General features: G+C 41.2%; 2 protein-coding genes across 16 annotated transcripts in view; one reads left to right on the plus strand and one right to left on the minus strand.

The window, feature by feature from the left end:
- Ect2l (epithelial cell transforming 2 like) overlaps positions 1-11,007 on the plus strand; it is an 85,483-nt gene extending 74,476 nt beyond the window's left edge. For 2 of the 4 annotated variants that reach the window (XM_085688783.2, XM_085688789.2), the window contains 3 exons: positions 1,902-1,990; positions 5,667-5,839; positions 8,698-11,007. In XM_085688783.2, the coding sequence (XP_085544909.2) occupies positions 1,902-1,990; positions 5,667-5,839; positions 8,698-8,822 (387 nt within the window). In that variant the 3' untranslated portion in view covers positions 8,823-11,007. The remainder of the gene's footprint in view (positions 1-1,901; positions 1,991-5,666; positions 5,840-8,697) is intronic. The other 2 variants (XM_085688792.2, XM_085688796.2) reach the window with 1 other exon arrangement.
- An 827-nt stretch (positions 11,008-11,834) lies between these two features.
- The window catches only part of Reps1 (RALBP1 associated Eps domain containing 1), a 73,827-nt gene continuing 62,280 nt past the window's right edge, over positions 11,835-23,381 (minus strand). For 6 of the 12 annotated variants that reach the window (XM_087911645.1, XM_087911641.1, XM_087911649.1 and 3 more), the window contains 10 exons: positions 22,237-22,324; positions 21,194-21,295; positions 19,650-19,719; positions 18,339-18,457; positions 17,087-17,151; positions 16,164-16,349; positions 14,932-15,027; positions 14,462-14,610; positions 13,273-13,378; positions 11,835-12,106 (listed from right to left, as the gene is read on the minus strand). In XM_087911645.1, coding sequence (XP_087767771.1) covers positions 12,038-12,106; positions 13,273-13,378; positions 14,462-14,610; positions 14,932-15,027; positions 16,164-16,349; positions 17,087-17,151; positions 18,339-18,457; positions 19,650-19,719; positions 21,194-21,295; positions 22,237-22,324 — 1,050 coding nt within the window. In that variant the 3' untranslated portion in view covers positions 11,835-12,037. Of the gene's footprint in view, positions 12,107-13,272; positions 13,379-14,461; positions 14,611-14,931; positions 15,028-16,163; positions 16,350-17,086; positions 17,152-18,338; positions 18,458-19,649; positions 19,723-21,193; positions 21,296-22,236; positions 22,325-23,381 lie in introns of all 12 variants that reach the window. The other 6 variants (XM_087911635.1, XM_087911629.1, XM_087911627.1 and 3 more) reach the window with 1 other exon arrangement.

Consider the following 23,381-nt stretch of genomic DNA (forward strand, 5'->3'; position numbering starts at 1 on the left):
CGAGGCAGCTAAATTTTGTGGTATGCTGTTACCGCCAAGCACTGCAGGCTTCCATGTAACATATCCATTTTATATGCATTATATGCACATGTGTATGTGAGTTGTGCCCTACCCCATGGGTGGGGTCTACAAGGTTGTACTACAGCTTCTTGTTTGGTAGTGCTCTGACCAAGACTTCCTATGAGTTGAGCATGGTCATGTGTTCTACATGATCTCTGCCTGGCTGATAAAAATCCTTGGTGAGAGATTCGGCACACTGAACACCCCCACACTGGAACCCCTCTGTTGGCCACCTATCCCTCTGTAAACTTGTATGCTCACCTTTATCTTCTGACTCCCCGATCACCCCAAGTGCCTACCATACATACCTATGCTCCATTCTTTAAGAATGTAGCTTCTTGCTATTGCTCTTTGAAGATACACTTTCTTCTCTGACATTGCCATTCTTTCCTACTCACTGGTTAAGTGCTGTTAGCCCTTTAAAAACTAGGCTGGGGGCTGTGAAGATGCCTCAGCAGGCAAGAGCTCTTGCTCTAAAGGCGTGAGGACTTCAAGTCTCCAGCACTCACATAAAAAGCCAGGCAGGCCACAGGCAGATACCTCTAACTTCACTGCTGTGAGGAGGAGACAATTGCTGGGACCTGCTGGTGTCCAGCTCAGCTCCAGGTTTACTGAGACCTTGTCTAAAGGCAACAAGGCAGAACAATAGACCAGGACAACTGTTGTCCTTTGTGGGGGGCACACACACACCCTTTTAAATGAGTTCAATCATGAACTCATTGTAACCATGACCTCATGATCTAAGTTCCCTTGGTCTCATGCTGGAAGCTCTTTCCTTGGTGTTCCATAACCCCATGGACAGCCCTATCATGTGTCCCTGTATTCATCTAGTCACAGACTGGGAGCCCCACCGTGTGTGAGCTTGGACTTGTTTTCTGGTGTCTAATGTTCATCAGGAGCTTGGTATAAATGAAGGATGAAAGTATTAACTAATTGGAGATACTTTTACTTGGTCAAATTGGAGAAGCAGGATGGAGTAGTTTTGTTCTAATTTCTATCTTCATATCTTTGTAAAGAAAGACGTGTGGTTGATTGGACTGCAAAAGGATGATTCTTAGAACTCACAGAACTTAATCTTTGGGTCTCTGTGCACACTGAGAAGGCCTGTGCCCCATGGCAAGAGCAATGCATGGGCCTATTTCTTAATCTTACTAATTAATTCATTTGCCCCTTTTCTTGACAGTTCCTTTTATCTCCTCTTTTGTTTTTTGACATTAGGAAAATATATATCAATATACATATATATTGATATATATCAATAGCTTTAATATATAGCTTTAAAAAACTGACAGTCTCAAATACTGTTTTCATTGTTACTGTAGTTTGCTAAAGAGAGCTTGTGTTTGTAAAGTAAGAAAAGACAGACTTTTCTGCAACCACACTAAGTTCTAGTCAACATCTGTGTAGAGAAAGGCTGCTTGTTCACTTCCCGTCCACCCAGACCTGAATAACACAGAAAAATATATATATATTAGTTTTTAATATATATATATATAGTAAAAGTATTTATTTATTTATTATCTATCATGTACACATGTATGCCTGCACACCAGAAGAGGTTGTGAGTCACAATATGATGACTGGTAATTGAACTCAGGTCCTCTGGAAGAGCAGACAGTGCTCTCAGCCTCTGAGCCACCTTTCCAGTCCCCCACAGAAACTATTTTAATTACAACACTGCTTAGCCAATTAGCTCAGGCTTCCTATTAACTAACTCTTACACCTTAAATTAACCATTTCTATTATTCTGTCTCACCACAAGAAAAGATCCTCTGGGGTGTAGAACAGTTTTTCACTAGTGGGATTTCAAATAATTGTACATCCTGCTCTTTATTTTATAGACTCTATCAGAAGCAAACAGATACCTGATTAGGATCCAAGATGTAGTTCAACTTCATTGCTATGATGAGAAAATGGATTTCCCTTTAAGGTGAGCAGCTGTTAGCCGAGGCTATGAAAGACTGCAAAGCAGTGACTTCTCACTCATTGCTTACCTCTGGCATTCAGTACAGGCTTGACCATGTGTGCAGTCAAGAGAACCTTTGCACTGAATCAAAGCCACGCGCATGTGCCTGTCGGTGGTGTAGACACTTTATCCTCTTGTTCGCATTTCAGCTGGCTCCTCGGTAGAATAACACAGTGTCTGCCAAGACTATGACTTCACAGTCGACCTTCTCAAGGTCGGTCAGTTTCCTAATGAGGGCAGATCCCAGTATTGTGGGAGCTCGCACCGATATCCTGCTGAAAAGCGATTGAATCATTTATTATCCTCAGCTAGCTGTTCAAGTTAACACCGAGAATGACTTTACTATATTTGCATAACACTCAGAGTGCATAGGAACAATTGGAAAGATGCCAAAGTCCATAAATTAGTCTTCCTGTTGCTCTTGTAGAACAAGAATGGACAAGTTTTTCCATGAAGTCCGAAGAGTAAATATTTAGAATTTGCTGGCCAAATGAGGTCTATGGCAATGACCTTTTCTGCTGTAGCAGGGACAGCTAGACAACACAACAGTATGCTAGTCATAAACAGCTGTGGCTATGTGCCAATAAAACTTTATTTACAAAACAGGTGATAGACTATAGTTTCCTGATCACTGCTTTAGAAAATGGCCAGTGTTTTCAGTATCGAGGGCAAAGACAAATCATTCAACACATAGCAACCAAATGGAAAAGAGGCTCTTTTTATTTCCGTGATTATTCAGCGAACATCTAGATGTGCCAGGGCAGTGGGCTAGATGGGTCACTCTTTTCACCTCCATCCTCACCTGGGAGATCCTCAATGAAAATCAAAGGCCATGAGTTTGAGCCCCAGAACTGACATGGAACAAGAGAACTGACCTCAGCAAGTTTTCCTCTGACCTCCCCACATATTCTGTGGCACACCCCTCCCCCAAACAAGACAATGTAAGGAAAGAGAAAAATCAAATCACCACAGGTGTCTTCTGCCTCACCGACTTAGCATTCTTGTTTTTTGTTGCATTCTTGGTTGGTAGCGATGGGTAAGAGCCTCAGTAGTAGGAACCAAATTCAGATCCTTTGTAATAGTAATAGTAAGTGCTCTTAACTTTCCAGCCCAAGACCCCTTCAGCAGAGTCTGAGTTTTGTATTTTTGTCTATTGTAATTAGATAGTTGTCCTACTGGTGTAGAAAGATGCGAGAGGAGGCACACATTCTGTAGTTCTCTGTGTGTGGCCTGGGCTGACCTCCAATTTGTGGATATCCTCCTGCCTTAGCTCTTCCAAGGTCCTCCTGCCTTAGCTCTTCCAAGGACTGGGATTGCAGGTGAGCTCCCCTAAGTGATAGGGAAGCTGCAGCCTGGAGTGAGTAAGAATTCCCTCTTCCCCAGGCTGCTAAAAGAAACGCTGAGGACAGGCTTTTGTTAAGGACCTTGTTAGAACCTTGAGGTCATGTTTCAGAATGGCCCTGTCTGCTACCCTGTGCCCTAGGAGACTCAAGGAGAGTCTTCTCAGCTCAGCGTGAGAACCTGGTAGGCTCCTGACAATGTAAGCAGAGTGCAGACACGGTCTGAGATACTGGCTGCTCCATCACGTCAGTATTAGAGGCGAAATTACCTGATTTGCTCATTTAGAAGACCTGATAGAGCCTGTGGCGACTCTGTCAAGGGACATTTAACCAGGGGTTAAATGTAGGAAACAGCATCTGCCAAGTGTGTGCAGGTGCCAGACACACGTGTAGAAAAAGTTCCTTGTGATGTCTTTTCCTCCACTGTCCTTGAGCGGCCACACTGAATTAGCGTGCAGCTTCCTCCTTTGCCAGAGCCTCACCAGTTCAGAACAAGAACACTCTCACGGCTGCTGCCACTCAACGCTGTCTATTCGAAAGGCGAAAGCCAAACACTTACTTCTGAAGCAAGCACCAACATTGATGGCATTTATTTCTTCAGAGCGCTCTGCAGGCTTCTTTCCAATTATAAAGCTATTTTTTTAAAAAACATTTTAAGATGTAAAAATTTTGGACATTTTTTCTAAACTTAAAATATAGAAAAATAATTTTTCTTATCAGTTAAATGGCAAAACCTTTCCCCATCTCCTGGGAAACATGGTAGAATTCTTTACCTAGTGAAAGCGGCTGTTTCCTGCATGTGGTCATTCACCCTTTCTGATTTTCTCTCCCCTTTCTTCCTACTGCTGCCCCATCATTCTGAGAGAAACTCATTAACTTGATCTAAAACTTTTTTCCCCCTAAAAATGTAAGTAAATATGAAGCAACCCATTTACAGCAGCATAAATCATAACCAAAGGAAGAAGGAAATGTTTAGATGCAAGAGCTGACTCTAGCGGCTGATGACCACTGTGTTTCTATTTACCGCACACCCAAGCATCTGAAATGAACTTAGTGTTCTCCACCTGGATTTCCTAACTCTGATGGCAGTCTTTGGTCCAGTTCTTAGGCACAGTTGTGACTAAAATGAATTAGATGTCTTATTTCTCAAAGCCAGGCTGGAATTGTGGAACCAGAGTCACCAGGGGCTTGCCAGAAATGCATAGGCCCTTGGAGGCAAAAAGTCTAATATGACAAAATCCTGCTCCTAATAACTCAGGTCAGCACATATATAACATCAGTCATTATGAAGTGAACTATTATGAACTACATTAAGTTTTGTACACAATATAAAATTCTTTGACAAAAACCAAACTATTTGACAAATCACTTCTCACTGCAAACCCTACAAATATAACAGCTCATGTAAAGAATTTGATTATATGAAGAGAACCACCCAGCAATCTGGCACCAAAGCAAAAATCAGAGGATCATAGATGAAGTTCACAGATGCGGTTCCAAGCACACCAAATTTTGCTCTTTGCCTATGGCTAACCATTATTAGCAATGCCACTGAAAACAAAGAGCGATTTTACATTTTACTTCCCATATGGGTAAAACGACTGAGCTGCCTCCCTTCCAGTTTCTCTCCAAATGGAATAAGCAATTCATTTCCAACTAACAGTTAAATGGTTCTCCCCAGGTTTCTACTTAAAGATGCCTCCAGTCACACCACTCCTATAGTTCTCTGTCGGAGTGTCAACGTTAGCTGAAACAAAGCAAACTCATATTGTTCTCAGGTCACCCAAATACATTCAGCACAGAACGTCACAGCTGACAAAAGTTATAAAAATCGTCACGATAGAATTCACCTAATAAAGGAGGAAAAGAAGAAACAATCGATGTTCATTTAAAAAAGAAGTTGGATTTACTCTTTTATGTGTGCCTGCATTATGTGCACCGTGTGCGTTCGTTGCCTAGAAGGTGGCATTGGGTGTCCTAGAATTGGAGTTACAATGGCTGTAAACCCCAGTCCTCGGCCGCCAACAGTAACAAGTGTTCTTAGCCCCAGCCATCTTTCCAGGCCCCAATGTTCATGTTTTGCACATTATGAAATACTTGACTAATGGATGCGATCAAATAACTCTATCAGGTACCTTGATGGTATACATTATGTCTAGAGATGCAGGTCACTTTACCAAGGATTTCATGAATTACACAAAAGGTCTATAGTGGAATAAGGTCTTAATCATAGGAATATCAATTTAAAGATGGTTAATTGTTGAGCAAGGTGCACACCTGTGAGCTCTCCACTCTAACAGGCTCTATGAACAGACCCGAGACCTCAGCCTCTTCCTCTTCAATGATGCGCTGCTTGTTACCAGTCGGGCCACATCTCATACTCCATTTGAAAGGACGTCTAAAACAACCTACCAGTTCATTGCATCAGTGGCCCTTCCCAGGATGTTTATAGAAGACATTCCAGACTCCAAATGTATGTATTTTCTTTCATGAGAAAAGCTATCTCACACCAAACTCATTAACTATAAAAATATCCAAGTAAGCGAAAGGCTGGGGCAATTTGTCAGTTTATAAATAATTACCAATATTAAGATTTCATTAACTTCCCTCTGAAGAAACAAAGTTATCATTACCAGATACAAACCCCAAACAACAGAAAAGCAACTTTTAGTCACAGAACTAAACATTGGTTCACAAACTCCAATAAAAATAGCATGTCATAAAAGAACACAATTCGTTTTTTTTTTAAGTAAATTTTATTAAATTATAAAAGTTTCCATTTCCGCCCCCCCTCCCAACACCCTCCCACTCCCCCCACTCCCCCTCCTCCTCCCTCTTCGTCCCCCAGGGCAGTCAGGGTTTCCTGCCCTGTGGGAAGTTCCAGTTCCTTCCCCCTCCCTCCAGGTCCAGGAAGGTGAGTGTCTAAACAGACTGGATCCCCAAAATCCAGTATATGTAGAGGAAACAGGTCCCAGTGTCATAGTCAATGGCTTTTCAGAAAGACATCGGGCCAGCCACAGTCAGAGAATCCGGCCAAATTCCGAGAATCTGGTTAGATCACGTGCTCGTTCAGTCCCAGTCCAACTGGCCTTGGTAAACTCTCATCAGATTCGTTCCCTTGTATCAGTGGGTGATAGCATCCCTCGCAGTACTGATTTCGTTTTTCATGTTCTTCCTCCTTCTGCTCCTCATTTGGACCTCGGGGGGCTCAGTACGGTGCTCCGATGTGGGTCTCCGACTGTATCGCCGTCCTTCGCCAGATGAAGGATCTATGGTGATAAGCAAAATATACATCAGTATGGTCATGGGCCACGGCCGATTCAGGCACCCTCTCCTCTGTCCAGAGAGCAATCTGGGGGATCTCTCCTTGGACCTGGGATCCCATATATAATCAAGTCTCCTGTAAACCCTAAAATGGCTCCCTTAGTTGAAATATATTGTTCCCTGATCCCATATTCATCCTTCCTCCCTCCCCCCCCCCATCTCCGGCCACCAAGCTTTCCCCGTTCCTCCCCTACTCCCTTCTCTCTAGCCCTCTCCCCTTCCATCGACCCTCCCACCCCCCCATGCACCCGAGGTTACCTGGGACTCTTGTCTATTTCCTACCTCCTGGTGGATAGCTAAATAATCTTCATCAGGTTCATCTTCTTATTTAGCTTCTCTAGGATCACGCATAATAGGCTCAAAGACCTTTAATTATGGTTAGAATCCACTTATGAGTGAATACATACCGTGTTTCTCTTTTTGGGTCTGGCTTACCTCACTCAGTAAAGCGTTTTCTATTTCCATCCATTTGCATGCAAAATTCAAGATGTCATTGTTTTTTACCGCCGAGTAAAACTCTAATGTGTATATGTTCCACACCTTTTTTAACCATTCTTCTATTGAGGGGCACCTAGGCTGTTTCCAGGTTCTGGCTATTACAAAAAGTGCTGCTATGAACATAGTAGAACAAATGCTTTTGTAGTATGTTAGGGAATCCTTAGGGTATATTCCCAAGAGTGGTATAAAAAATGGGGTACTGAACTTAACAGAGAATTCACAACAGATGAACTTCGAATGGCCAGAAGACACTTAAGGTCATGCTCAACCTCCTTAGCGATCAGGGAAATGCAAATCAAAACCACTTTGAGATACCATCTTACACCTGTCAGAATAGCTAAAGTCAAAAACACCAACGATAGCCTATGCTGGAGAGGATGTGGGGTAAGGGGAACACTCATCCATTGTTGGTGGGAATGCAAACTCGTGCAGCCACTGTGGAAATCAGTGTGGCGGTTTCTCAGGAAACTGGGAGTCAACCTCCCTCAGGACCCAGCAATACCACAACTCGTTCTTATTGTTAACGCTCCATACTGTAACACCTGTTTCTCAAGCTTCACAGGATCCCTCTCTAGTCTCTCAGTGCAATACTTGCTCTGCGTGTAGACAGGACCGCAGCTTAAAGCAGGAACCAAGACCTTATTTAAGTTCTTGACTCACAAGTCTCACTCCACCTTTAACCACTGAGTATGGTTAGTATTGGAAATGCTCCTTTTCTTCAGCTCCCTCCGACTGCAGTTGTCAGCTGTGCTTACACCTGGGCACGGGCACTCAGCTAAGATCATAGTTGGCTATGTTGTTCATACCAAAGCGACTCCAGGTCTAGCCTCTCTACAGCCACCAGTAAAGATTTTTTACTGATCCCAGTTCTTTCTAGAGGCACTGAAACAAGGGATTGAAAGGCTTCACATTATCATCTGGCCTTTAAAATAATTGACAAACAATTATACAGACAGGATTTTTGATAATGTTGTAATTTTGTCTAGAAGACAATCTTCTAAACTGTATTTGTGCTTACCTGAAATCCTTGAGTGTAGGTTTTAAATTCTAAGATTAGGTAGTCAAGTCTTGAACTTAAAATGTTTTTGTTTTGTGTTTTTTCGAGACAGGGTTTCTCCATGTAACAGCCTTGGTTGTCCTGGAATTTGCTCTGTGACCAGGCTGGCCTCGAGCTCACAGAGATCTGTCTGCCTTTGCCTCCTGAAATTAAAGGCGTGTGCCACCACTGGCCAGTTGAACTTAAAACATTTTGATTATTGCCTGTGAAGATTAAACATTAGCATAGCTTCAGTGCAATACTGCTTGGCCATGAAGATAACTTTGCCATACGTGAGCTCACTGATGAATGCGGAGGATATTATGTTTAAGTGAAATAAACTAAGCAGAAAAAAAAAAGTTGTTCCTGAATCAGACAATGGTGACAATTATGTAACTATAAATACAGTCAAAATCAGTACATGGTAATCTTTCAGATTAAAAACAAGTAATATATTTCAAATGTTTTCACAGATGTCAAGAATGCGTTCGTTCTTCAAGGTCCAACACGTGAATGGATCTGTGCTACTGAGACGGCAGATGACAAATTCCTCTGGTTGTCTATACTCCAAACGGCAATCAGAAGCAGTATGAAGTGAAACTAGATTCAAAACAGACAAGAGGGTCCTTGGAAAGCCATAGACTAGGACTCCTGTTTCAGAACATCTAGTAAGCAGCACACAGGGAGCAGTCGTGGGTGTGGGGAGATTACAGAGCTAGGACCGCCTGTGAGGTTCCTTCCAACTCCTAGAATGTCTGACTAAGCTTTGTGGAATGTATAAGAAGAACATGTCTAAGATTTTGAACTACTGCTCACGGTGGTTATTTAAAACATTTTGACATATGTAGGTTTTAAAAACAGGTAATGAAAAATCAGAATGAACAATGTTTCTTTCACGAGCATTCTAGAAAAATACTTGAACTTGTTTGTGATTCATAAATCAACATTAACTTTTTCATGAAGCAATTAATGATTTTTAAGGGTATGTCTGAGAAATATAATTGGCAGCCTTCTTAAGCACTTGTCAAATGTGAATGGACTCCTTTAAAAGCATTAGAATATGCCATTTCAAGGTACCAGAACGACTGGTGGGTTTTGTTTGTTTTCTGTAATTCTTAGTTTTTAAGACCAAATTCTTAGATCTTACAAATAACCCTAATTTTTTAAAATAATACTATTCAGAAATGCAATGGTAGGAGAATCCAATTCTTAAATAACGTAAATTAATGAATGGAACTAGAGGTGCAGCTCACTGGAGCCCACACGTCAGATTATAATCTCTAACTCCATTTCTAGGGAAACTGATAATCTCTTTGGCTTGCACGGCTGCCAGGTATGGACAGTGCATAGAGATACTTGCAGGCAACACACACACACACACACCCATATAATTAATATAACCTGTAAAAATGAATGGAGATTGCTGCATTGCAAGCTCAGACTCCCACACTGGAGTAGGCCGAAGACCTCCTCCCTAAGGACTAGCTTTCGAGGTACCCAGAAGGTGCCATGTAAGCTTCCAAAGGAGGGAACAGTCCTCCCTAGCTGTGATGTCTGAGATACAATGTCCAGCATGGCATGATAACCCTAAGAGTGCAGCTCTGGCATGTGTTGGCAGTACCAACAGCTCTCTAACTGTACTTAAGACCACCTTGAGAAGAAGGAAATCATGGCCAATACCAGAAGCCTAATCAGGGCTAGTGATGTCATGGATCTTGGAGGATAATCTACAACCACCACTTTACTAAACCGGCATAATCCCCAGCTATATTCTAAATATTTGCCCTTCTAGTCACAGACAAGTGTGGTCATCCCTCAGTAAGGAAACCTTTCTTTGCAACAAATGGAATCACTGTAGAAAACCACATCCAAATAGATTTATAGAACCCAGTCCCAATGGATTCATCTACAAAACATCACCAGAACCTAAGGCTGAGAGAACATTGTGGAAGGCAGGGGTTGCAAAGCAGGGGTTTTAAGAGCCAGAGGATCAGGGAGTTTGCTATGTGAATGCGTCTCCCAGTAATGTCACAAGCTATACCCATAAAGTCTCACCAACATGACTGCCTAAACAGGAAATGAACAAGGATAACTACAATAGGAATGCCAGCGTGGGTGGGTGAAAGATCATCAGGCCTCAACCCTACACAAAGAACTACAGACAACCACGGGGTGCTGAGAGTGGGAGAAAGTCTTCCCCAGGGAAGATAACAACAAGTGGATATCCAGTACCAACTGGTCAGCCCTGAAAACTGCATACAAATAACACAGACTGAGAAGACTGCATTAGGAACATGATTGTATATACATATATGTATGTGTGTATGCATGCATATATCGATATATATATAACAATTAATGAAAGATGAGGCCATGAATTTAAAGAGAGCAAGGAGGGGTTGGGGGAGTTTAGGAGGAAAGAGGAAGATGACAGAATTATACCATAATCTCAAAAACCAAAAGAAGTAGCCAGGCATAGTGATTGATGCATGCCTTTAACTCTAACACTTTGGAGGATGAGCAGGAAGATCTCTAAGAGTTTGAGGCCAGCTTAGTTTACAGAGTTCCAGGACAGCCAGGGATAGAGACCCTGTCTTAAAAAGAAATAAACAATAAAGAAAAATGGAAAACCTTTTCTACTTTCTGTTTCATAATGTGTTATGGTAATTTAATTAAACCCATTGTACAGCATATGATTGTGAACTCAGGGTACTTAAATATATTTTACTGAAACTATAATTTCTAATTCTTAGAAGATTAAATTCTGGCTAAAATATATAGAATTTAAATATTGTATTTTCCTATTATTACACTAACCAGTTCTCATGTGACTATCCTCTGAAGTTTACAAACATTACTTGAAACTGTTGTCTGTGAAGCTTTTGTGTGTGCCTGTATGCAGAAGTCAGAGGACAGTCCTGGGTGGTACTCTTCAGGCACCTTCCATATTCATTTTTAAAAGACTGGGTCTCTCACTGACCTGAGACTACAAGCATACCACCATGCCTGGCTTCAAAAATTCACAAACTGGGTTCTGTGAATTAAACTTCCTTGCAAGATAAGCATTCACTAACTGGAGTGTAGGACCCTGGTCCTGTAAAATTACGAGCAGTTAGCACCTCAGTCCTGCAAACAGCAGCAGTGTTCTGAAGGCTTTCCCACTCCTTATGGAATGCTTTCATCCTTTCCCTTCACCTCCAGGGAACAATGAAGACAGACCTGTCTTCACAGTTCGTAAGCTTACACCACTCCTGTTGAATTACACCCTTACATAAACACACACAAATTGGTCAAGAAAAACATGAACCCTGACCCTGAGTTGGCATGTGAGGAAGGAAAGGGAAGTAGCTTCTGAGAAACACACCAGGCTCTTGAATCAAATACTGAGTAGGGCACTCATCTTAAAACCCTGTATAAAATTCTGTATACAGGGAGATGTTGACAGTTTGATATCGTTTTCCCTTTGCAAAGAGTTTGCGCTTGATGAGAAGCCCATTTCTGCAAATCCAATCACGGTGGGGTTTGCCCACGGATGATGAGGGCCAGTATCACTGCTATGTCATGCTATGGTACAGGAAGGGTGAGGCACGACAACAAACACAATGTGTCCTCCAGAAAAAGTCCTCCTAACCCTTTTATTGTTGAAATTAAAAAATAAAAGATACTTAAATACAATGGTGAACATATAGGGCAAAACAGAATCATAAAATTTAATGTTCAATTAAGCAGTGAGCTGAATGTTTGGGTTTCCAAATAGGCTCTGAACCCAAAACTGCTTCCAAATAGGCATGTTCACAGTTAACGGCAATTGGCTTATAGGTGAGAGAACGGTCGAAGTTGTTCCAGTTGAACTTCCAGGGAAATTCTCTCCTCCAGAACATCCTGGAAAAGACGCAAAGTCCAAGTCATGTTGAAAGCAGAAAGAAATCCAACACTATCTCTGCTTCATGCTAACAACTGTATTTGTCAAGAGAAAGACACACTGATTCCTATTTTGAAACTAGTTCACCTTGGAAGGCAATTTGTACATTCATAATAGGAAAACACAAGCCTACCAATTCAAAGCCATTTCTGGTGACAAAACCAGGTAATAAAATGCTTTTAGGTTAATTGTTAGAAAAGCCAGTAATTGTAGCGGATGGGTATTATTACACAAATTCTGAATAAAGCCTTAACTGTATATGAATTTGTTAACATGAATTCTTTCTTCTGATGATGATATTTGACCTCACAAGGATTTGTTTTTCATTCAGAATCTTAGAAATTATTATTAATAGTGTGTGTGTGAGCACATATGCCTCAGTGTATGTACAGGCTGGAGAACAACTTTTGTGGAGCACAGATGAGCAGGCTGGCAGGGAAGTGCTTTCACTTGCTGAGCTACCTTATTGACCATAAAATAGTACTTTAAGATTCATCTTTTTTTAAAAAATATTTTTTATGATTTATTTAACTTTATTTTATGTGTATTGGTGTGAAGGTGTCATATCCCCTGGAACTGGATTTTCAGACAGTTGTAAGCTGCCATGTGGTTGCTGGGAATTGAACCCAGGTCCTCTGGAAGAACAGTCAGAGTTCTTAACTGCTGAGCCATCTCTCCAGCCCCTTCTTTTTTCACATACAAGATGGTTTAAAGTTTCCCACTCTGTCTTCATTAGACTGGTTTAAATTCCTATTACTGAATCTGAGTTGTCTCTGATCAAAGGATAAACTGGTAACAGAGCAGTTGCCTACATATTACATGGAACATAGAGCCACCATGTATGTACTCTTGGAGGTACTGAAGTCCACTTTTCTTCTTGAAGTTTCTTCATGGAAGTTAACAATATTATAGAACTAGTGATGTCTTACATATGCAGGATAACACAATGTGCACCAGAACTGTGTTAAGAAATTCCTTTTAGTATTAAAAATCAACAGTTTACACACTTCTATTCTGGGAAAGTTTCAGACTGACATCTTGTTATTGGATCAGTTCCAATTCCCCAAAACTGCAAAATGTAAAATTTTTTACATTCACAAAAGCTAAGACTCAGACATGACATTACCTTTAATTGCTGCTGCAATTCACTATTCAATCTGGCCAGAACGGTGTTGGTTTCCTTATTGCGTCTAATTGATGCCTGGATAGCCTTTTTATCTTTCCCCACAGATCTGAGAAGACACAGGGACAAAGACACTCTTCATTTCTTTTCTGTCTTTAATCCTTTACTCCTACTTGCTATGGGATAATGCTCTTGTACACTGTAAAATTTGCCACTTGATTAGTTTAATAAAACACTGATTGGCCAGTAGCCAGGTAGGAAGTTTAGGTGTGGGGATCAGACTAGGAGAATTCTGAGAAGATGAAAGGCAGAGATGCAGTTATCAGCCAGACACAGAGGAAGCAAGATGAGAATGCCTTACTGATAAAAGGTACCAAGCTACTTGGCTAAACATAGATAAGAATTATGGGTTAATAATTTAAGTTGTAAGAGCTAGTTACTAATAAGCCTGAGCAATATGTCAAACAGTTTATAATTAATATAAGCCTCTGTGTGTTTACTTGGGACTGAATGGCTATGGGGCCTGGTGGGACAGAAACTCTGTTTACAGCCACTGACTTCCAAGCAGAGAAGAAGGAACAGCTTCACTTGCTGTTCCAATGACAAGGAGAATATGTAAGCTACAGAAGCCCAAGACCATAGCTATTACTTTAGTTATTATAGTTATTCTGTTGAATTCATGGAGTGAAAAGCCTGGATCATGTACTTATAGACTCTTTCTATAAACAGCCAGGCAATGAATCTTTTTGTCTTTGTGGGCCATACTGTTGCTGCTGCGTGTCTTTGTTTCTCTTTTCTCAGAAACATAAAAGCTGGGCCAAAAAGATGGCCCAGGAGGGAAGGGCACATGCCACATAGGCATGATGACTCTGGTCTGTTCCATGGAACCAGCATGGAAGAAGATGAACTCTTAGGAGAGAACTCTTGTTCTCTGACCTCCATATACATGGCACATGTGGGCAGGTCAGAGGACAGCCTGCAGAAGCTGGTTCTCTCCATCCACCATGTGCGTCCTGGGTTTGAACTCAGGTTGCCAGGTGAAAAGCACTTTCCCCACAGCCATTCCACCAGCCCCAGAACGTGCTATAAGAGTTTCTGCATGACCAAAGAACAGATTTTTTTTCTTTCTGTCTGGTTTTTAATTGTGCTTTGTTGTTGGTAATTAAATATACTGAGGAATAGCCAGGATTACCTGGGAATAGAAGGCTGTGAGGCAAGGACAGCAGCTAAGACGCCTGTCTTCTGTGTGTGCTCATCCACATCTGGCCGTAACTCATCTTCTGACTTTAATCTTCTCCGGACAGGCTTAGGTGGTGGAGCCAGAGGTGTTGTGCCTTTGCTCTAAAAAACAAGAGAAATGAGCATTCTTAGTGACATTCAGACTTAATTAGCATTTTGCTAACACCAATTGCCTTTTTAAAGCCACTTGCTGTTAAAAAAGGAGGTTACTTGTCTCATTTTAATGCAATTTATGTATCTGTGGCAACAGTTAAGGGAAAACAGGAATGGGTGCTTATTATCATGCAGCTGAGGCTGGAGCTCGTGACCCTCTTGCCTCTGTGCAGCAACCACACCAGGCTCAGCCCACTTTATTTCCACAGGCATCCTGGTAGTCCCCTCATGCACACAAAACTGTCCACATTATAAAAAGACTTTTCATACCACATTGGCAGGAACACTAGCAGCTGTCTTTTCTTCGATTTTACCGTCTGTTTGGGCAACCCGAAGAGAGCCTGCGGGGTCAGAAGCTTTTTCAGCCTAGAGACGGATATAGTATCTCATTACTACATAATTACACATAGCAAAGCACAGAACATTTAACAAAGTAAAATGTTAGGAGCTGTTCATACTGACAGAAAATCTGAGGTAGGATGAACCACACTGAGAAAACACTGCCAGATGACTTTCCCTAGTACTGAAGCTGGAAATCAAGACCTGAGAGCAGAGACGTCATGGAACTGACCATGCTGGCTGCTGGGAGACGAGTCTCTTGGGACTGGGGCGTGCGCGTGCGTGCGTGCGTGCGTGTGTGTGTGTGTGTGTGTGTGTGTGTGTGAGAGAGAGAGAGAGACAGAGACAGAGACATCCATCCAAGCAAATGAACAACAGTCTCCGGGGCACATCTACCTCTGCCCCCATGTCCACCACCACCTTCTGAGGCACAGTCCATTCTGAGGCACAGCTCATTCCCCTAATGAGCCAGTTGAGCTAAAGGGGTTGCCAATAAGAGCTTCCCTGTGGTTCAGACCCATGAAATCTTCAGGTTATGCCAGTCAAATTAACATGGGTTGTTCCATCTGTTAGAGGTGCAACAGCTGGAGCAATCAGAATGGAGATGTCAGTACTACTTTTCTCCTTCCAACTCCACATATATATTTTCAATGATTTAAATCCGAGATTCATATAGACAATGCCACAGATTCCTGACCACTAAAACTACAGTCTCCTAGAATAATATATAAAGACTAAGTTTGGCACGGTGGTGTTTTTGAGAGTGCTGGTGTGTGTGTGTGTCTGTGTGTCTGTGTGTTGCTGAAGTGTGTAGCTTTGGTAAACAGCTTCTTATCCTATGGAAGTCTTCATCAATTCATACAACCAGATGCTTAGCATTACTTTTAGCAGTATTAACCAGGACCAGGGGTAAGTGTATTTCACACCATACCTAACCCTGGCCATGACCCCTGAATCTTACTAACTATCATATTGCAAGGATCAGACCTTAAAGGCCAATAAAGTAGCTGAGAGGCATAGATCTAGGGAATACACAGCCTCCAAAAGAGTCAGCAGCAGGTGTTTTACTTAAGCCTCTGCTAATTTAATCTGCTTTTTTAAGAGTCCTCTTTATAGCATAAGGGAAGAGATTGTCACAAAGGAGCTGAACTCCAGAAACTCACTGGCAAGACATCAGGATGTTTCTCGGCTTCATTGTCTTGTTCTTCAGTTACATTTGATGCAGCAAATACTTCAAATTGGCTGAAATCTGCAAAATTTGGTTGTTCTGGTATCTGCTGAGGTGAGGTACTAGTGTGAGTTATTAGACCATCGGCATCCACTGGGCGATGCACCGAGGGACCGGGTGCCTGTACAATGGGTTAGAACACAGAAACGTGTGTCATTAGCGTCACCAGTGTCACAGGGTGGTGATCTTCTTCATATTGTAACACTTTTAGCGAATGTCCCCAATACAGATGCACACAGTCTGTCAGTCTGTACTTTACTTGGCTTTCTCTCAATAAGATGTCAACATCTTTAACCATATATGTATATGTGTGCAGTGTGTGTGTGTGTGTGTGTGTGTGTGTGTGTGTGTGTGTGTGTGTGTGTGTGTAACATATCTCCATGGCTCTGCAGACATCATTCTTTTTCTTTGGAATGTGCTTTCTGAAGTACCTCTTTATCTTCTGGGTCTGCCTTCCTTCATTTCACCTGGACTTCTCAACACGCATTTTAACTTTGCGTGCCACCAAGGCTGTCCCTAGCTAGTCTATAAATATGTCTATGGATGCACTCCAGTTCTGACCTAGAAGGGATGCAAATGTTCAGGAAGATATAGTGGATTCTGTCTACGAGTCAGTGCTGGACCCAGGACATCACATATATCCATCTCCTAACACACTGGTTTTCTGCTAAAAACAGCTTTATTTATTTCTTAGTAACCCAAATTATTATTGGAATCCTTAGCTTCCGAGAATACTTAATGTCACTGACTAAGTGCTGACCTTACAGATAATTATAAATAGAATGAATTATCTAAGACAGAAACTGATCCCAAGAAAAGCAGTTAACTGTCATTTTTAACAAGAACGTAGAGAAGTACCTGTGAGGGCTGAGGTCTTGGAGGCACTGCAGGAGGGTGGGCAACAACTCCAGCCTGTTGCTGTCCTGTGAGAATATACCAATCTCTTTAGTGACTAGGGAACTATGCTACTACAGAAAAACAGGTGAATGTGCCCACATGATAAAACATTTCTAAGAGCACTTGATAACTTTCCCAGGGGCTGAGGCTATAGTACGACGGTAGAGTAGATGCCTAGCTTGCTTGAAGCTCTGGTTTGATCAGATGACATGGTGCCTCATACCTATAATTTGTTTGAGGCCAGCTAGCCTCATGAGACCATTTTAAAACAAATTCCAAAACAAAAGCCTTACACGTGACCTAATGGTCCAACTTCATGGCCTCTCTTCCAACTTCATTTCTTGTCACCTCCACTACATGAGGACTGTTGACAAGCTCCTGCGTATTTCCTTAACAGTAACCTGTTCTTGCTTTCTCCTCTGTCTTTCTGATTGCTCTTTAGCTTCCAGATAAAGTCTCTAAAACGTCCCTTTAACTTAAACTACCATCTCCGTGTAAACAGTTCTCAGTACTTCCATTTTCTTGGCTCAAAGGTCCAAAAGTCCAATAGTTGATTACTTACATTTTCCCTCACTATCACAGCCTTTAATCACACCAATTAAAACACCATCTCTGCCCTTGCTTCTTTATTTCAGTCTATGTAGTTGCAAAAACATTAAAATCCCAGAGTCATGGTTCCTCTCTGCTGTCCCCTACAACACACCCCCAATACAGATGTAAAAACATCTTTTCAAATTTCCTGTGGGATCTCTCAAATTCTACCATTATTATTTGTACTCAACAACACTTTAGTCGCTAGGAAAACAACATTCTCCCCACTTTAAAAAAAGTATTTTTCATTTGATGTTTTTATTTTATTATTATTACTACTTTTTTTGAGACATATGTTCTCTGTGTAGCCCTGGCTGACCTGGAATTAGGTCTATAAACCAGGCTGGCCTTAAACTCAGAGATTCACCAGCCTCTGCCTCCTGAGTGCTGGGATCATTTGATATCTTTGATTTATTTTTCTCAAATGTAAAAAATAAGATATATTAAGAGAAACGAAGGCCAGAAGAGGGCACCAGATCTCATTACAGATGGTTGTGAACCACCACGTGGTTGCTGGGAATTGAACTCAGGACCTCTGGAAGAGCAGTCAGTGCTCTTAACCTCTGAGCCATCGCTCCAGCCCCTGATTAATGCACATTAGGATCCCCTAGCCCCTTCCTACCTGTGGTAACTGCAAAGGTCCGATTCATATCTAGGGATGATGATCTAGAATGAGAGGGCTGTGGCCTTGGAGGGGGAGGTGGTGGCGCAGTGTTATCAGGTGATGCTCCTGAATGAGACCTGCAAAGGTTACCCATCATAACTGGTTATGTCAATACTGGAGCTTGATCCTTTTTAAGCATTCAAACTTGGATGAACAGTCACAGACCTTATCAGAATGACACTTTACCAAGCAGCACCTATGAAGGTATTACAATTACTAAGAGTAGCACTATCTATGCTGTGTCAGAAACAAATGACTATTTAATGTGCTAAACAACTTTTTTATAAAGTCATAAACAAACTTGCTAAAAATTAGAAGCTACGTCGACTTGTTTTCATCAAGAAGACCATGAATCTCTTGCGATTCCTTGCATTCAACACTGGCCTGAAAACCTATTTTCAAAACAGAGAACCTCTACATGGTTACTCTTCAACAGCTCGAATGTGGTATATAATCTGGCCACACTATGGGGTGCTTGAATGGTGTACCAAAGATTCCCCACTTTAGAGGTGACTATACTGAAGTTCAACTAGCCCTAGAGATTCTGTTCTTTGGGATCAAAGTCTGAAAGGGCTCTGACAAACAGATGTTCACATACAGGAATAAAAAGAACAAACACCAAAATAGCTGAGAACTCTAAGAAACACATGAGAACTCCTTACATCAAAGAAAGGAAACGGTCTTCTGACTTTCTAAGTTCCTTGGAAATTTGGGAGGGGGGATGCTCATCTCTCTCTCTAACAAGCAAAGGGATATTCAACATCTACAAAGTATGAGAAGTAAAAGCTCCATCTATCCTATATGTCTGAGCAGATAGTAAGGCCCATGCAGACAAACCTCCACCATCATCCTTTGCTTAGTCCATGTATTGTTTGTGCCTGTTAGGCTGCAGAGTGAGCAGGCAGCTCCCATTTGGACATGCTCTGGGTGTTTAAAACAATGTTCTGGTGTACTTATCACAGAATCGTATGCTTATCACTTAGACTCTCACTGTTCTATAGCTGACACAAAGGGTTGCATTAACGTCTATTGCTAAGAAATTATCAGCCCTTTTTGGACCATTCATAAAACACATAAAAACAAAAACAATACTAACAATAAGGGTTCCCTTTTATTTTTTAACAAGTAGAACCAAAATATTTGTCTTTTACATAATCAAATAGGTATTAAACAGATTTCAGAGAGCACATACTTTGTGCTTAGCCCTAAGTAACTTTAAATATTAAAGTGCATGGGGAGATCGCCACACAGTGTGATATAAATACTGACCTTTGACGAGTTACATTGCTTCCAATCTGCTCCGGGTCAGAAGGGAAAGAGTCTGAACTACTGTACCCATCTGCTGGGAAATAAATACACCCTAGTTAATAATGTTCATTTCTTTGTCTTTTACTCTCTCTACCACAAACCTAAGTAATAGACTGTTTCACTGCTTCAAATCATAGACATTCAAAGGCTGCTAAATAGGCTAATAGTTCATTCCAGTGTTACCAACTTTAAAAATCAAATACATCATGCATACGTATACAGTAGACAGAACAAGTTACAATCTAGATAAAATATCTAATGAGATAGAAATATTCAAAATAAATCATAAAAATTATACACACACATCTTACAATTTCTTCTCATACAAAATCCTAACTATAAGATTGACTACTCCTTATATGAAACACTTTGGGCCCTGAATGCTTCTGGTTTCCACTTTCTTTTTCCAAATTTAAAGTATTTGCGTAGACATGAGATACTCAGAGAACAGAGTCATGTCTAAACACAAACCCATCCATGCCCCCATCTACCATCACATGCAAAGCTAGATTCATAGTATGCCTTTCCTTTTCTTACAATCTGCCAAGAGTTCAGGTGATGCCATTTTGCTACTGCCACACAGGTAAGCAAAGCCTTTCTATAGAGGTTACAAAGTATAGTCCAAATCTGGCCACTCCTCACTACCTGTACCACTCCCGTTCTAGCCCAAGTCACCATTGTTAACTATCTCCTATTTCAGCATTTGCCAACTTTTGGTCTGGAGCTAGAGCAGGCAGGGTGAGTCTTTCAAAAAGGAAGGGCAGGTCTCCTGTCACTCCTACATGGGAAACTCTCCAGTGACTCTTCACACCATTAGAAAGAGTGAAAATGCTACAATTTCTTACATTCTTCTCTCCCTTGCTGCCTCTGCTTAGCACACTGGCTACTGCATGGCACCCACCGCCTGCTTCTCTGCAGACCCGGCTTCCTGCCTGAGGGCTGCACACTGGCAGCTGCCTGCATTTCAGTCATCATTCCCACAAGTCACAGAGCTGTCACTCCGCTCCTTCAAATTTTAAGTCAAATGTTATCTTCTAATAAAGCATTCTTTGATCGCATTTAAACAACGCTCTCATCCCCTTTCCAGAGTTTAATTTCTACCATGCAATCAGTTTTCTTTTCATGTCAGAGTCAACCCATCCCAGCACAATCTCTCTTATAAACTCAATACGGATGAAGACTTGCTCTGTTTTGTTTACTGTTAAATCCCCACTCCCTAGATTGGAACCTATTACCATGGCTGCATGAAGGAATGCATAACCAATATTTTGTGAAAAACCAAGAAAGGAGTACCTGGGGAAGAGCTAATGGGATACACAGGGAATGAAGGCAAACAAGAAGCCTGCCCTGAAGTAGGTGGCAAACACAGGGTAGTAGGTTTTGAAGAGCTACTGTCCCTATTTTATGCAGTGAATACAGTGCTAATAGATAAATACTTCAATTCCCCAGACTCTAAATTTATTTACTGAACTCAAATGTGAGATATGATGCTATCTTTCACTTACCTACAGTATTTCCAGAAGGAAATTTTACTGATGAATTGATTTTACTTTCTTCCGAAAGGTCAGATGTTTTCACAAGTAATGGACTTGTGGGATTAGTGTGATCTAGCAGAGAATTAAGAGGCAACAATACAAGAGACAGACATTTGCATTGATAAAATTCATAAGAGATCACATTAACATATAAGACTTCATTTAGATATTGTAAAGAGTGTCATAAGACAACACACTCATTTTAATAAAACTGATATAATCTGTTTATGGAAAGCTTTGCATTTTCACTTGGTTAATTGTATCCTTATCACAGGTAACAATGGTATTAATGCTGACTTATACAGACAATCTATTTTCCAAGAAACCTTTACTAAGCCAGGCATGGTGTTGCACATGGCCCTGAAGTACTTGGGAGGCTGAGGCAGGAAGGTCAAGGGTTTGAGGCCAGCCTGAGCTACACAGTGAGAGCCCACATGGTGGCTCATCACAATCTCTAACTCCAGGTCCAATGGCCTCTTCTGACCTCGTCAGGTACCAAGCACACAAGCTGCATACACACACATGGAAAATACTCATACATATAAAATAAAATACATCTAAACAATAACCACAGAAAAACCCCAGACTCCAGAATATCAGAAGAGTTTCATTTTCAAATGACCTTATTTATTCTGTAAAATTACCCCTTAAACACCCCATTTTAAAGCTTTATATGGTAAAAAAAAAATTCTTTTTAAAAGTGACATTTATTTAAAGGTGCAGCTCTGGGGGCATCCACAATTGAAGAAAAGTACTAAGTTAAAAGAAAAAGCAACCATTACTAGTGTGGTGGAGTGCACCTTTACTCCCAACACTCTAGAGGCAGAGGCAGGTAGCTCTCTGTGAGTTCAGGGACAGCCTGGCCTACAGAGAGAGTTCCAGGAATCCCAAGGCTATGAAATGAGACCCTGCCTCAAAAAAACAAAACAAAACAAGATCATTTATGAAAGAGACTCCACCCTTTGAAGACTAACTCCTACACTCCAGCAGCAAGCCGAGCCGGGCATCCTTACCACTGCTCGTTCTTTTCAGTTCCATCTCCTGCATGTGAATTTTGCTCGGAGTCATGCGAATGGGAACTGGATGGACAATAGCAGTGTCCTAGAGACAAAAGAAGCAAATACAGAACAGGCATTAGCAGTCACGGGACCCTGAAGACTGACAGCACAGAAAGCTCCTGCACAGCCTTTCTCATTCACAGTAAAGCAGACAGGACATCTTTAAAAATTAAAAGCTCAATTTAAAAAATTAAGTTTACACGCTCAATAATTTGATTTCATAATGTAATTTTAAATTGAATGATTAAAGATTTCATGAAAATTGCTTATTAAAAACAGAGTTCAAAACAATATATAAAAACAAACTGCAAAGATTTGATGGGATTAGATAAATGTTAACCTTTGAGGTAAATTAAAATATTTCATGACAACTCAAAAGTTAAGTGACGAATGAAAATTTTTTTTGCTAAACTGCTTAAGAAAATTTTGCTTTTTTTAACCTACAAAACAAGAATAGCTAGAAGTCTGTCCTACTGCAATTATAGGTACAATAAATGTCTCCTATCCATAAAGGAATACACTACTTTAAAGGAACAAGGAGGACCCCTCCCCAACTAACATGTTGGGAGTTTATGACTGCAATACATCAAATATGTCTAAACTTATGGAGAGGCGACTTCAAAAGAGTAAAGTTGACAGCAGTGACTTCTGAAAGGAAGGAAAGAGCAAAGGCCAAGAAAAGAGGGTGACGACAGAGGAAAGACTGAGGACCAGAAGGACGGCAGAGAGGAGCCCTAGGAAGGAGGCCAGCTCTGCAGCTGGGGCCTCTGGGAAAGCCGGGAGGAAGGTGGGCGCCTCCTATGCTCCTCGTGCCGTCCTTAAAGGAGAGCATCTAGTAATGCGGCTGAGTGAACAGCAAACCCTTAAGGGACAATGACACGTCGGCACGCGCCTTTTATTTTACAGGCTGTGGACTTACTCTTTTTGTCTTAAACAATTTACAAGAAATTTGTCACAGCTATTACAATGACAAAATTCTTAGAGTAATTTCCTGTTCCTATTATAGTGAGAATCTAACCAGGATTCATGTAAATAACCAATAAATCCGAACCACATCTTTCGCTGTACCTTTAAAACTAGAGTTAAAAGATTAATATTAT

This window comes from Myodes glareolus, chromosome 1 (genome assembly GCF_982192425.1).
Source record: "Myodes glareolus chromosome 1, mMyoGla1.1, whole genome shotgun sequence".
Lineage (NCBI taxonomy): Eukaryota > Metazoa > Chordata > Mammalia > Rodentia > Cricetidae > Myodes > Myodes glareolus.